Source organism: Cydia fagiglandana, chromosome 10 (genome assembly GCF_963556715.1).
Source record: "Cydia fagiglandana chromosome 10, ilCydFagi1.1, whole genome shotgun sequence".
NCBI classification, from domain to species: Eukaryota; Metazoa; Arthropoda; class Insecta; order Lepidoptera; family Tortricidae; genus Cydia; species Cydia fagiglandana.
In genome coordinates, this window is record NC_085941.1 from 11,376,760 (window position 1) to 11,392,953 (window position 16,194).

The 16,194-nt window shown below is 36.0% G+C and overlaps 1 protein-coding gene across 2 annotated transcripts in view; it reads right to left on the bottom strand.

The window, feature by feature from the left end:
• Positions 1–3,617: 3,617 nt before the first annotated feature.
• LOC134667871 (alkaline phosphatase-like) overlaps positions 3,618–16,194 on the bottom strand; it is a 136,650-nt gene continuing 124,073 nt past the window's right edge. For both annotated transcript variants that reach the window (XM_063525264.1, XM_063525265.1), the window contains 4 exons: positions 13,250–13,444; positions 10,159–10,353; positions 6,690–6,820; positions 3,618–3,964 (listed from right to left, as the gene is read on the bottom strand). In XM_063525264.1, coding sequence (XP_063381334.1) covers positions 3,761–3,964; positions 6,690–6,820; positions 10,159–10,353; positions 13,250–13,444 — 725 coding nt within the window. In that variant the 3' untranslated portion in view covers positions 3,618–3,760. The remainder of the gene's footprint in view (positions 3,965–6,689; positions 6,821–10,158; positions 10,354–13,249; positions 13,445–16,194) is intronic.

The window sequence follows — 16,194 nt, forward strand, 5'->3', positions numbered from 1 at the left end:
CCACCTTATACTAAAATGAATTCTATTTATAGGTGAATAGAATTCATTTTTGGTTTGGCGTGGCCAGTTACTAATAGTGGCCTGTTACTGGCGAATTACCCTATTTATGTACTTAGGGGTCATCCATTAATTACGTCACACCAATTTCTAAGTTTTTTGACCCCTCCCCCCCTTGTCACACTTGGTCACATTTGGCAAACCCCTCCCCCCCTAGTGTGACGTCACATTTTTTCTACGAAATCGCCAAATCGAATTAAGTAAGTACCTAAGTATTATTAATATTTTATCAAAATATTTTTGACGATATAAATATTAGTAATTTTATAACAAAACTGCTTAGGAAAGAAAATTAAACGATAAAAAACTATTTTCGTTTTAAAAACTTGTTATTTAAATGTACAGCGAACTAAATAATTTAAATAAATTTTCGGTTACTGATGAAGTTAAAGTGACGTCACAAAGCTTGTGTCTCCCCCCTCCCCCATGTCACAATATGTCACATTTTCTTGACCCCCTCCCGCCCCCTAAACGTGTGACGTAATTAATCGATGACCCCTTAGTGGTTAATACTAGTGTCAAGTAAGTATTTTTTTTTCAATAATGCTCAGAAACGAAGTATAGACATGACAAATATAAATATTAACGTCTTTGTAAGGCAGGATTGGACATTCTATAGAGTAAGAGTAAGTGTATGAAACAACCAATTCAGCTAGGACTAGGGAATGCTATCTAGATCTCGCAATTTCGAGATCTCGCTAGATCTCGCACGTATTTTCGAAATTTAACCTAGTTGACAGGAAATCTCGATATATGCAATCTCGGTCGAGATCTCGATTAATATATTCGAGATCTCGAACAAGACTGAAAGTGAAATACTTTGTTTTAAGTAATATATGACCTTAGATTCATGTTGTTCAGGCAGTGCTATTATGTGTCCGGCTTTAGCTCTATTATTGTTACGCAGTTTCTAAGTAAAGGTAAATAGTGGTTTAACATCGATAGCATTTCATAGAAGTAAAGTAAAAATTAAAATTGATTTTATTTTAAATATTTAATTTGTTGTTGTTATTTTCAAAATATAACATGAGGTACCTTAAATAAGTAGTATGTCGGCGGCATATCGAAAAATCGTAATCCTTGGCGTATCATGAAACGCCACCATTTCCTGATCTAATATTAACACAGGCATATCACGATCTTCCTTATGAAAGAGACGGCAGATCCATCAGAGCAATGCATTCTTTGATATTCCTAGCTTCATAGCGGGCGCATTGTAAAATAATTGATCGAGAAATCATATATTTTCAATGATTTTGTAAATGACTACAGTTATGACTACGGTTATTAGAAACCAATTATAGTATGTTTAATATTCTTTCTAATGGTATGCATCAGCAATTGATCAGTAAAATAGAACCCGAGAAATAATGATCAGTTGAGGTCGGTCGCCCGCCATTTACGTGACGGAACAAAATTCATCATTACTTTGTTATATGTATAATATCATACATCAATAAAACTTATGTTTTTGGAAAGCTAATGAAATTTTTCGTATATTTAATAATAACATTAATTGCGATAAAGTTATAATTTATTGAGTTAGACGCATGTTTTGTCAGTACTTATGCCATCCATGCACGGTAAAAAATCATATATTTTAAATATTTTGTAAATGACTACAGTCATGACTACGGTTATTACAAAACAATAATTGCACGTTTAATACTCTTTCAAACCACATCTCACACGAACCGATCGGTCCCATAGGACTAAAGACGTGAACAAATAAGGTCGGCCGCCCACTTTTTCCTTCCTTTTTTTCGACACGTCCGTCCCCCCCTCCATAAAATAAAAACCGGTTTATTCATATTCTGGAGACCACGAGGAGCACGTCCATACCAGTTTTAGGTATTTAGAAGAGATGTCGACGAAAATCGTGAAGGAGACGACTTTTGTTTAATTTGCCTATAGACTATAGGAATATCAGAATATCACACCTTGAGGTTTGCGCAAAATGGCTGGTGTTCGCTAGGCAGATCATGAAATGTCGGCGTTTCATTATATTCCTAGGAATATCTCGATACGCCCGATTTTACGATGTCTATATCTATGGAATTCTTAGAGATTATTGATTAAAATAACACATTTTTAGTTACTTTGTCAAATTCGATCTCGTCGAGATATTAATCTCGATCCCGAAAATCTGACTGTCGAGATCTCGAAACACCCAATCTCGATTCGGATTTTTCGTGCGAGATCTCGAATCGCCAATCTTGGTGCGAGATTGCATTCCCTAGCTAGGACCTTAAATTGCTCGACAATTACGGAGCGTGACTGTACCTAAAAATTTTGTAAACCCATAACCATGCAATAAAATATTTTTGATTTTGATTTCTAATTTGAAATATTAGAATTTCAAAATAGATTGTACCTATGTAACTACAAAAATGTGTTCCCTCTCAACGCAAAACCCCTTGTGTCTTAGGAGGATCTAGATATTTTCACACAAGACGGTTTATCGATAACTTCTTACATCACTAGATTATCGACATTAAATGTCGACTATTGCCCATCACTTTTCTGGCTGTGTACGTATTTAGAAACTTGACTCCGCCCCTAAAATTAGTGCGATAGGGACAACTGCAGCTGAGGCGAAAAATCCTGCGTAAAAATGACAAAAATCGAGGTTTCGTAGTCCTCTTTTTCCTCCTCCAAAACTTAACCAATCGTAACCAAATTTGGAAATCTAAATGATTATGAAATTATCTGTGTCGGACCGTTTTGCTTTTTTGGCTAATTGATATCAGTTTTGAATACCACGCCTCTCATTGCGGCATAGTCAATTAGGCCATTTTGGCCATTTTTGAAGGGCTCTAGCGCCTTAAAAAACAAAAATATAAAAAAAAGCAAAACGGTCCGACACAGATATTGACAATATTAATCTGTGTTGAAAAAATCATTGCTCTAGCTTCAAAAACCACGGAGGAAAACGAGGACTACGTTTGTATGGAGAAATGACCACTCCTGTTGGCTCTTAAAGTGATATCAATCTCATAAACTGTGTCCACGGCGGACACCACTGACGCTCTGCTTACACGCATGTGTTAAACAACATCACATTTAAACTCAAAGAAAATAATCACATGAAGTGACTGCATACCTACACATATGGAAAGAAAATATATAATAAAAATATAAATATAATAATGAAATTTTAAACGGAAAAAGCTAAAGAATATTGTATTGTAATAATTACTTAAACAACATGGGTTTTGAGTGAAATTTAACTCTGAAAATTATACTAATTATACATCATTTCGCTTCAACAGCGCTTCTTCGTTCGCATCAATACGAGTACGCAATAAGTACGAGCGAAAAGTATTGTGAAACCAATTTGTAAAGTTTTAATAGTACTCTTGTACTGTCGTTTGACATCTTCACGTTTAATCTCTCACCAACTCACTTCCTGCTTAATATCCGGGGTACGGCTTGTATTAGAAATATGTACAACGCCCCATATGCACCATAAATCCTTTATTTTATGAAATTAAGATATAAATAAATTAATATTACCAAAACTACGAAATTGTACGATTGAAGCAATAAAACAAACTCAAAACATTTATGATCTTTATTTACAACCACTAATTTTACTTATTTACAATAATCCGATCCGTATCTCTATAATCTTCCCTGTACAATTTTTCATTATCTAACTATTCTGTGTAAAATGAATCGTGAAAAGCATTGTGTTGTGATTTTAATTGATAATAGACCATAATGCGCTTAAATTAAGGATTATATTGATGAGGCCTGTGAAGTGGACGATCGCGGTAGACCGGGGGACGCGTTCGTCAGACATGACGCTAGACGCGACGACAACGCGGCGACCGCCGGCCGGCTCGCGGTTGTCTTCGGCGGCTACGCTGCTAACTTCAGGTGGTACACATTTGGGAGGTGGTACCTGAAACAAGATTATAACAATAAATATACGGACATAATATTTTTAGATTTATGATTTAACAGCAGCTGTTGACCAAAAATGTTGATATTGTCTCTGGTAAAAAATAAAGAATAAATAAATCAATGATTTATCTATGGATAGGTTATACTTATTCATAAGGAGCACAAAAAATACTTCCATATTTATTTCTATACCTACCTACCTACCTACGAAGAAATCTGTTCTTTTTGATTAATTTTCGCATTCCATTCTAACCATTCATCTTTGTCATCATACTCTTTGTTAATATAAGCTTGTCTCTTTTGCTATAGGTGTGCGGGAGCTCGTCAGCACGTGCTCATTTCTCGCCTGCCTAAGCGCGAATAAAGGCAACTTGTACAATTTGTACAAAGTAAGCACTTCAATTTTAGAAAGCCTATAAAGTCTTGAGTTACAAATTATAATATCATTGTTATAAAATTAATAAAAATATATAAAACTTTAGGTATTATCTTTATACCACGACTTGACTGTATCAAATTGGTGGGATATATTTTGCGCTTATGATTTAATTTTAAAGAATTACAAAACGATTAATCGATGTTTTATAAAATAAACTTTCAAAAATAGAATATTTTATTGCGCGAAATACCATTTTTATCTTATTTTTTAAAGGAGTGTCAAAACCAACAAAGATTCAACTACACAATAGTTTACAAACGTGATGAAATTCGTAGTAAACGAAATTATATTTTAACATTAACAATCCCTAAAAGTATTGGTATTATGGACTTAAATTTTAAGCTGCCGCAACTTTACCGAACAAACTTAACCAACAAATTTCGGGATCTCGAGAGTGTCACTAAATCAATAAACTCAATCGGAAACGCCAATACTCTAGATGCGAATATTAATTATTTACCTCAAAGTTTGTAGGTACCAATCCAAACTTCCCCTGGTGGAGTACGTTTAATACAAAATCAGGTTCTTAACTATTCTGGTAACAAAGTTACGGAGGTGGAAATATACGCTCGAAAGGTTCCGTATTTTACACAGCAGTGATTCAAGGCTTTTTACTTCAAATTTACCGAACACGCCTATTAAGTAACAAACGTGAAAAGAATTGTTTTTGGGCATTCCACTTGACAAATGACAAAGGAATTACGTAGAAATATAGTTGAAGAATTTAAAATCCATTTTCTATTTGTCTTTAAAATATAGTACTTACTGGAAATAAAAAAAAGGAAAAAAAGAGGGAAAGTGTTATTGAACCCTTCGCTAAGTGTGTTGTGAGGAAATTGTCCCAATTAACCGATGACCTAAACCGATAACCGGCACTTGTTTACGCAATATAGACAATGAAAATAGCATATTGATGAGGAAAGTTAATTTAATGAATTTTCTTTTGAACCGGAAACTTAACTATCGGAAAGTTAAAATATTCTTAACCGCGGGTTTACACTACCATGCCCTTTAACAGTTTTCATGTGGAAATAAATTATTAGAATTTCTGAAATTAAATTGCCATTAAATTGCTTCGTTAGCAAAGCTAGTTATCTAGTTAGTTAAGTTTTAATAATAAAATTACGTAGGTATAGGTACAATTAATAATTATGATGGAAAACTGTTAGCTGTTATTATAACATTTAAGCATATAATTTCAGAGCAGTATAATTAAGATTTCATTTTATTATATTTTTACTTCGGTTTGTATGATGATGAATATTAAGGTTTTAAAAAAAGGGATTTTCAAAATCTAAATCATTGCCAATCTTGTATTAGGCCAACTTTAGATGGTCTTGGAGGAATATGCTTCCATACAATAATATATGCCTATTATAAAACACAGAAGAACTTTGAAATCGACAAGGAAATCACGCAAACAACTTCGTTAAAGCGAAACTGCGCGAAGCTTGCTTAATATCAATTTAATAGAAGGAGGAAACCGATATTAAATGGCGAAAGAATTGGTTGTAAAACGTGCTCGGTGAACTGGATAAAGAAAGGTTTAACTGATAAAGAATGAACCTCAGCGAGCTGCGTATTTTATATTTCTTTTTTATTTAGTTACAAATACGTAAGTAAAAAGGAATTAGGTGTCATAAATTGACGTTTTTCTATTTTAATGTGGAGCAGAATGTATAAAATATCCTCCTTATTAAACGTTGCTAACGGAACGCTTTGTAATGGAAATTTCTGTCCCAAGTGGCTCGCATTTTAGGGTTTCGTATTTTTTTTTTTTTTTTTATTATGCATGGGTTTACTCATGGCCACAGACTATGACTATCGTATGATTATTTTTTAACTTTTTCCTCTATGTTTTACTTTAATTCTAAGGCATTTATCATATCATCCAAAGATACGGCACTAAGGTATTAAAAAATACATAGTTTCAATAAATAAATAAAGGATGACTCACGCAAGACCGGGCAGGGCCCGGACCGAGGCGTCCGCAATGTCATTTTTTATGACGGCTGATCGGTGATCCTGATCACGTGGTCTTTTGTTATACAAAACGAAGCGCTGGCGGAACCTTCGGATCAGTAGGGCTACCGCCAATACCGAAAATCGTCAATTGCGGGGATTTTTCTCTGTCACTCTAATTACGCCTTCATTGGAGTAAAAGAGAAAGATCCCCGCAATTTGCGAATTTCGGTTTTCGCGGTAGCCGCTCAGCCCCGGCCCGAATCGATAGAATTCTACGTTTGAAATAGAGTAAATATGTACTTTATTCTATTTCAATTACCTGTGGCTGAGTAAAATTAATCTTTTCCTGACATCTCCGCGACTGGTGAGCGAGGCACGCTGCGTAGGCGATCGCGTGGGGGATGTAGCTCTGCTCCACCACGCCCGCGAACAACACCGTCGCCATGGGCCCTGCAGGCAAGCACAAATAACATAGTTATTTGTTTTACAAGGGGGCAAAGTTGTTGTTTAACCGCTCGTGCTAATATTGATACCCGAGCAAGCGAAAGATTCCAAATTTGAACCACGAGCGTAGCGAGTGGTTCGAAATATGGAATCTTGAGCGTTGCGAGGGTTTCAAAGCACGAGAGTTAAACAAAATTTGCCCCCGAGTGAAACACAAAATTTTTCACCACACCAACCCGAAGCAAATATTAAATGTAAAATATCAAACAAAATCAAAACAAATCAAATCCAAATGAATGATATTAAATATTTATCATCCAAAATCATCATTTAAAAGTCAATTCAACCAGCAAACATAAGAAAACAACTCAAAAAGTGCATTTGATTACTTTGCCTCACATGTGAATAAAATGCAACTTTGCTATCAGTTTTTGAAGTGCAAAGTAAGCCTTTCCGAGCTGGTGTGGTGAAAATAGAAATATTAGTCATTATATGACCAAACACCCGACCGATTATATGACCGGGCAAAGTGGAGAAGACTGAGCAGGAAAGCGGACCCTGGCGCTGGGCCGGGGAAACGCTAGGTTGAAGAGGATATGACCGTTGTGTTCATACCGTTCTTTGATACCTACAACACAGCGGCGTTAATTTTTTCTACTTATAAACAATATTTAATTGACGAAATTTAATATGCTGCTTGATTACAACATAAATCAGAAATACCTATATATAGAATATAAATAAATAATATTATAGGTTTAATGTCCTATTATATTTATCAAATTGACTAAGTCCCACAATAAGCTTAGCTTTTTTTGTGGGTACTTAGACAACGATATATGTATGTATAATTAATTTAGTATAATTTTAGTTCATAAGTTTTTATACAACATTTATATTGATTCAATAAAATTTGTATATAAATATAATACACTTATGACTCAGGAACAATGTCTGTGCTTTTCTTGACATTTTAAATATAAATATTATTGTCTGCAGCAACATACAAAATATTTTTAAAAGATTTCTTCTACTAAAATACACAACTATTTCATGAATATTAGGGCTGAAAATAGCAACAGTATCCTGCAAGTTCATGTACGACATGTACGTAAACCACAAGCTTTTACTCGCCAGTTACGTGACCCTCGATATTTTTGCAGCTAAGTACTCACAATTCTTCGCAAATAGTTATGAAAGAGCAATCTCATCACATAAAGGAAGCCACTTACGCAGCTCCAATCTAACTGACATAAAAGAAACTGATTAAATTAAGTATGTAAATGTAGGCCGATAAAATAAAATTTCCGAGCCTACTCGTACAATTTTATTTACCTACTCATTGTTAAACTTTACAATGTTTCTTAAGTAAACCGCAAACTTTTAATGGGCCTCCATCTCCGCATTGCGTGTAGCGTGTACCCCAGACCTTCTCGTACAAGAACAGGATATTGCCATTAAAAAGCTTGATCGCGTTCAAGCTTGCATCAATTTGTTTTTAACGCCTAAAATTAAGATAAAATGTGACGTTCCACGACAAAAGGTACCTTATGGCGGCTGGCGCTTACGTCACATAGCGCCTCAATAATATTGTATTATAGTACGATAGCATTAGGAAACGGATCAGGATGTTCGAGAATACAGGTGCGACGATTAAAATTCAAAACTGTGTTCTTGAACATCCTGATCCATTTCGTCACTTGGCGCGTGGCGTGTACGATATTCCGCACGATACAGACGTTGAGCAGTCACTATTGAATCACCGTTACGATAATACACGCAAAATGCGCGATGCGTCCCCGAGTACTGTTCCATCGTGGCTAAAACTCCACTAAATGGCGCACGCCACGAACCCCTCCCCGCTCCCTTTCGTGGCCCCGTTTCGAATATGGCGCTAAAACAAATACCCGATACCCTTTCTGGACACCTTGTACAACATTTTTTTTCAAATAATTTCAATATTATAATGTTAATATCCAGAGAGGAAATTGTGTACGACTTTTGTATGAAAAGGCGATTCCTCCGCTTTCGTATGAATGTGTGGTACAACCCATTGTGTTCCCTAGTTTCCTCTTTGAGTTGCAGGTTTGATGGCAGTTCCTTTTTTTTAACTAGTAATTCTCGGGATTGCAACGGACCCGGGCTCGTTTAGGATGCAACTGAGAAAACGCAAGATTAGTCATCATTTTAGTATAAACAAAACAAAAATAGGTGCCTAAATACCTATTCATCTTTACTTTCTCTTGTTATTTACTTCCGTAGACATGCATACAATTTTATTTTTAACAACGTTCCATAAAAAAACCTTTTTAATTAAGTACCTAGCGTAAATAAGGTAGGTAGGTCGTAATAAAATTATCCATCGCTTCGCTGAACTTGATAACACGTGTAAATAAAAAAAGGACTCCTCTGTTTATTTACCTTGTTCCAGAAATAGAGATAATTTTAATTTCATGCCTCAATATTATTCATTAAACTTCAATTTTCACACAGACATTAAGCTGACAAGATACTTGCATACTCGTGGGTATAGGGGAGGGGAGCCTAAAATAGAAAGGTACCCCGCCTAAATCGGATAGGCGCTGTTTAATTGCGAAATTAAGTGTTTAATAATGAATATTTGAGCACCCCTGAGTTTTTGTAAGTTCCGATCTGGCACCAGAGATGATATGAGGTACCTAGATGCAAAACAAATTGAGGAGTTTGTTAAAACTACGAAATAAATGTGTCATCGGATAATTCGATAATTATATCTACCATAATGTTAACTGAAGCGAATTGAATAAGACTAAGCTTAGAATAAATTTAAATGTGGAAAAATTATTAAGTTTCTGCTTGTTAAAAATTTGAATGAATAAGACTTACTAGCATTAGCACAGGTTTATAACTAATTTAAGTATCAACGAAAGATCTTAGACAGAGAATCCTATGTAACATAACTTAAGAAATTATGTAATTATGTAAGTAATTAAGAAATAAAGTGTCCCAAATATTCACTAGTCGTATTCAGTTCGATTTAGTTAAAGTCAGTTCGCGAATTATATTTGATGGAAATCACTATTATTGTCCTCGCTCTTGCCGAGCCAACCTAATATATGGGGCTACACAAAAAGGCAAACTATTACATCTTACGTACTTACCATAGTCTAATAAAACATGGTCTTCTCTTCCCAGAGTGACACAAGCCTACGTCACAATAACATGGCCACTATATATAGCGCTATCGCCTATTATCATATAGCGCTGTCGCATGATGACGTAGGCTTGTGTCAGTCACGTGACCACGAAAAGACGGGAAGAGAGTACCAGGCGGAGTATATTATTATAGATACTATGTTACATACCTAAGGCGTAAACAGGCACGTCTTCTCCTCCATGGGTGGCCCATTGTCGCGGCGCAGCGGCAGCATGCACAGAGTCCGGAGAAGTGAGGGTGCCATTGGCCGGAATGGCCCGAGGCTCCGCGTGGCCCGGTCCCGTGCCGTACAGCAACGTTGTGTAGCGTAGGCCGTCGATATCGGATACCATGGTATCCGCACCTATGCCAAATAATTTATCGTCATACTATAAGTACATAGCGGTCAAATAATGCTTGTTACTGTTTGTTTTACAAGGGGGCAAAGATGTTTAACCTGTGGCATGTGGTTCACTGTCAACGTTGTGCAGCAAGATTCTTACAGATGGCGTGAATATTTCATACATCGCGCTTGCGGTGTAAATGTCAAATCTCCAACCAAATTCCAAATGTTGGTTAGCATTTGGACTTTACATTGGACTAAGGTTATAATTTTATCATATAATGACGTCACATGCTATTGAACATTGTTCTAAATAGCCTACAACCAGCGGACAATCAAGACGATTCAAACCACGCCACATTGAAGTTATGAAGGAACGGATAGACATACATACATACATACACACGTATATACATACAAAACAATAAACTCGACTCTTTTGCTTTCCCTTAGTCGGGTACAAAAGATGTGAGACATTTTGCGATTAATGATAAATACCACTTGTTTTTTTTTTAAGAAAACAAAAGTTATAAAACTTATAAAAACTTCCTAATAATGAACCACTTCCTTGTTTTATTTTTAAGTTTTAATCCTTGTTTAACCACTTCAGCTTTTCCTTCAGTGAAACATTAAAAAAAAGTTTTAAATTATGCACTGGTAAAAAAGTCTTCCAGTGAATTGATTCCGAACATCATAATTTTTCACTGTTTTTTTCAGCGTGCTTTCTGCTCTGTCACTGTCACTGTAATTGATACAGTTTCATTTTATCGTGAAACTCTTATGGCGTTTTTCTAAATTAGCTATTAATCGTTTGTCTTAGTCAGTCAGTTTGACTTATGTATTTTTTATAAGAAAGGGATAAAACACCAATTAACTAATTGTGGCTTCTAAAAATTTATGAATAAGAAGGGTTAAGGTATAGTCTGTATTTTTTAACTGTTCACAAGTGGTATGGAACCATTATTTGTTTTTGCATAGAAAATGTATGGCGCAAACTTCATAATTAAAAAAAAACAGACTATAGTACTTCTACTTACTTTCAGCTTACTTTAAGTTATTTTATTATTATTAAGCCCTTTATTCCTTAAATATATAATGCTAATTGCTAAATTAAATTTTATTTTATTTCTAATTTAAGGACCCCTTTTGGGTATAGGCCTCCTCCAATCTTTTCCAGTATATCCTATTTTTTGCATCATGGGTCCAATTAGGCCCAGTTATTGAGACAATATCGTCTATCCACCTCGTCTGTGGTCTCCCACGGTGTCTGGTACCTTGAGGTCCTTGCCATTCTGTGACCGTCTTTGTCCATCTGGCTAGGAAGTATACATGTGTTAAGGACCTTTCGCTTTAGTCTCATAGGCAGGTTAGATTTAAGAATTTCTTTATGACTCCAGAACTTTTTCCATGTGATGTTAATCCGTCTGTTTATTTCTTCATAGTGTCTGCTCTTTCTAAATGTTATTTGCTTTCCCAAGTATATATATTCTTCTACATATTCTAGATGTTTTTGGTTTGCATGTATAGGGATTTGAAGTCCGTTGCTCATTACTTTAGTTTTGGCAGTGTTCAGTTCTAGGCCAATACTTTTGCTGACGTTGCAGAGTTCGTTTATCATTTCTTGTAGCTGTATTGGGTTTTCGGATAAGACTATGATATCGTCTGCAAACCTCAAGTGACTTAGATACTTTCCATTTATAGATAGTTAGTACTTTAAGTTATACCTATACCAAACTCTAACAGAATAGATGCTTCATTTGTAGGTAATTTAAATTTAAACTATTTTTGTATTAACTACTCTCAAAGTTAAATTTAACTAGTTTGGCCTACAAGTCTCCCGAGATGAGCCCTACCGACTGATGTTTATTTAATTTGACGTAATCAAAACTGGAACCGAAGGGATCCGGAACATTATGCGGACAGTTTGTATTTATTTCGTAACTCCATTCGGCGATTTCCGACATCAAAACGTAAACTTCTTCTTCTGTTAGATACCGTAAACTAATAAATTGAATGACAATTTCCTACTGTTTGAAGGCCTAATTATCCCTGCGTTTCCTTAATTCCGTCCCAGGTGGTGTAATTTATTTATTTAGATATTTAATTCAGGCAACAAGGCCCATATTACAAATACCTTACAGACTAACATACATATGTATTTTATAAAACTTAAAACTAAACACTACTTAGACGACAAAGCGGCGGTAATGTATGTTACACCATAAATCGCCTGCAATAGACGTAAAGGCCAATGATGAAGGCCTAATTTCAATTGTCGATGGCCCATTGACAAATAATGGGCCATCGACAATTGAAATTAGGCCTTCAAGAAGACCTTTATTACTTGAAATTAAGATTGATAGTGGCGTATATTGGCACGGCGTCTCACACTAATACATTAACGTTACGCAATCTGCCGTGCAATTCCTAAACTGCAATAACCGCTTTTGAGAAGAAAAACGATTTCGAGATAAATACAAAGAATAAGTTAAAAATGGTTTATTTTTGGCACTGTTCATAGTGTTCATGCAAGTCTATATTTTATACTTAAATCATACTAGCATACTAAAAAAGTGACGTACTCAGAAAGTGACGAACTCAGAAATTGACGGCCTCAGAAAGAGGCGTCCTCAGAAAGTGACAAACTGAGAAAGTGATAAACTCAGAATGTAACTCGAAAGTGACCCTGTAAAGAATGTGCCATTCTCCGCCTAAACCATCTGTTCCATTTCTCGTCATGATCAAATGTAAGCCTTAAAAAAGTTATTAATTTTAGAAAGTCAGAATTGCACAGTTCAATCGGCATTTATCTGCCCATACCCGGAACATGACACAGCAATATTGCATTGCAGTTTCGCTGCTGGCACTATATTCACTGCATGAACGGCACGTGCGTGTCAATTAAAAACAAGCTTACCCAAAACGGGATGGCCACGAGGTGTGGCCTGGCCACCAAAGGTCATCACGTGTCCGTGATCTGCCGTGACCACGATGAGAGTTTCAGCTGGGTTGACTCGCTCCAATGCTGCCAACAACGCCGTCTCCAACTCTAACGTCTCGTCCAACGCTCTGTATGGATTGTTGTAATGGTGTGCGTGATCTATCCGTCCACCTAGTAAAGGAAATGACACATTAAGGAAGTACTTCGAGAAAACTATAACACCGGAGGCCCGAACATCGACCAATATTTAATCAGAGCACAGAGTATTAATAGTACCTACTACCGTAAAAAAAGGACACTTCCTACAAATCCGAAGTTTGACAGCGATTCAGGGTCGAATCATGCTATCCCTTTTTAATATATTCACTATCCCTTTTTAATATATTCACTATCCCTTTTGACAATTTAGGGTTGTCAAAATTCAAGTGATTACGCACGTACGTGAGTGTGCACGACCACAGATAAGAATCTGTGGTCGTGCACGCACAACTATTTAAGTCAAGTCGTGGCAACCCTAATAATTGCTCGGAGCAATGCCGAGCTGAACGGAGCCGAGTTCGACCGAAGTCAGGAGTGTCTCCCCACTGATGAGAGTTAATTATGTATTATATTAAAAAGCGCATCAGACTTAAGTATCTATATCGCACCTACTCGCCATGTTTACCCGCATTTTCCGCTGCGTACTCCGAAATAAAGTTTTTAATTATCTCCATAACGGTTAAAAATGTTTATCAGACCGTCGGAACATGGCTCAAATTAAAGAATCTCCCTGAGATATAATTCTACTTGGCACAAAATAAACCTTCTCTCGAGGAAACAATGTTCTTATTTATTTAACTAGGTAATAGCGGATTTGAACGTAACTTTTAAAAATACATCGTTGATATTTCTACTGCAGGGAACGTGAACTCGCTAAACTTCATTAATTGCATCACTGAGTTTTTCTCGTTATTGTAGTTCCAATAATTGTTACCAGTGGTCGAAATTATTGTAGCCGTGTATTAGTCGAAAGTATTGTGTAAAATTGTAGCTATATCTATATAGTCAGACCGTAAAAAGTCTGCAGCGATTTTGGTAGCCCACGCAGTGCAATTGTCATTTTAAACGTCAAACTTCTATGAAAATATGACGTGTACATAACACACTACGTGGGCTATCAATCCGCTGCAGATTTTGTTTGGTGCGACTATACCTCCTTATTAATAAACGCGCTACAAACCTCAAGTAGCTAATAATCGTTTGTCTTTACCTGTCATTATGACTTATGTATTTGGAAGAAAGGGATAATACATAATTTAACTTAATCAGGCCTGTTTTATGAATAAGGGGATTACGCTAGCAATCACAAACAATCAGAGATAGAAAACTACTTAATCAATATAATATTCGGAGTCCTGACACATGACATAGCTCGGTACATTTTAAACTTACAAAGTTGAAGAGCAGTTTTGCGGGAAATGTTTCGTTTTTAATGTGATCAAAAAGTAACGAATAATGAACGATATTAATTGATGCGTTGTAAAAAATTAATCCACACCCGCTGTGTGATGGATATTTCGGAAAACAGAACTGGGATGAACTCATTTATAATCATAAATAAAACATTTTGATAAATATGAAGTGAGAGAGCGGCTGATAATGCTTATCCACAGAAAAAACATGAACATCATATGATGGCTGTAAATTTAACTTTTTATCAATATTATCGTTACGTACCTACTTGTATTTTACATGCATTATTACGTGTCAATATGTTTCAAATTAGGTACATTAAGTAAACGTGAGTCTGGGGGCCGATTTTTGAAATTCGACCACTCGATTTCGTGTATTTCGTTAAATGATATCTCCACTACTAGGCATTTAAATTCTACTAATAGAATTGAAATCGAGTGGTCAATACCACTAGATTCCAAATTTCGATCGGCAAAAATTGGCATTTCGCCGTTTTCCACCGATATTCGAGTGATGAAATCGAGCGACCGAAATTCAAAAATCGGCCCCCTGGTCGTTTGCAAAAGCCTCTAATTATTTACAAATTACAAGTGGACTTATCGAACGAGCGAGCGAAGCGAAGCGAAGTTCTTACATTCGACTTCGGACACGCGGCCGGCTAGCGGCACGTCCCGGCATTTCGATGTTTTTAAGCTGAACTGTCAGAAGATAGTTTGATACTCAAGAACTTAAGTAAATTTGTCCTAATTTAAATGAAATTGGGTAAACGTGTAGTTGAGGGCAGTAAATTTTAGTCATTAAATTATGAGCAGGCTTTATCAACAGGTTATTAAGCTAGAAGAGCTTAAAATGCTAAAAAGCTATTTGTGAGGGGTCATGCATTTCTGGTCATCTTTTTTGTAAGAAAGTATGGTCGAGTTTGGTATCAAATGAAAGCGCTCGGCTTGCACTTTTATAATATCGTCTTTAAATTTACCATTTTGGAATAGTTAGCAAGATAAAAATAAACATAGTATAGGTATTTGACATTTGGCAAGAAACTATGGAAGGTAGAGGTTCTACACTCCATAGGTACAAGAAACAATACGGCTTACCACAGATACAGTTTATTTTAATCTCTATGGTGAATCAGTTATAGGCTCCACAGAGCTTACAATTATAGTTTGTCAAAGGACTGTCTCGTTTCAATCACAGACAGAGAGAATGATACTATCTTTGTCTTACACCAGTACTAGCACCCGAAAGAAAAGGACGAGTATAGTTTTTTTGTTCTTATTTACTGACAAATTTGATTTGACAACTATATTCGCCACGTTTTCAATCCATTGTCGACTTTAGCCTCGCTACAAGGCCACAGACGTTCGGAATGGGGTTGGCAACTGTCAAAGGTTTGCATAGATGGCGCCATCATAGCTTGCCTCTTTGTCTATGAGATTTGGCTTAAATGACTGGCATCCAGGACATAAATA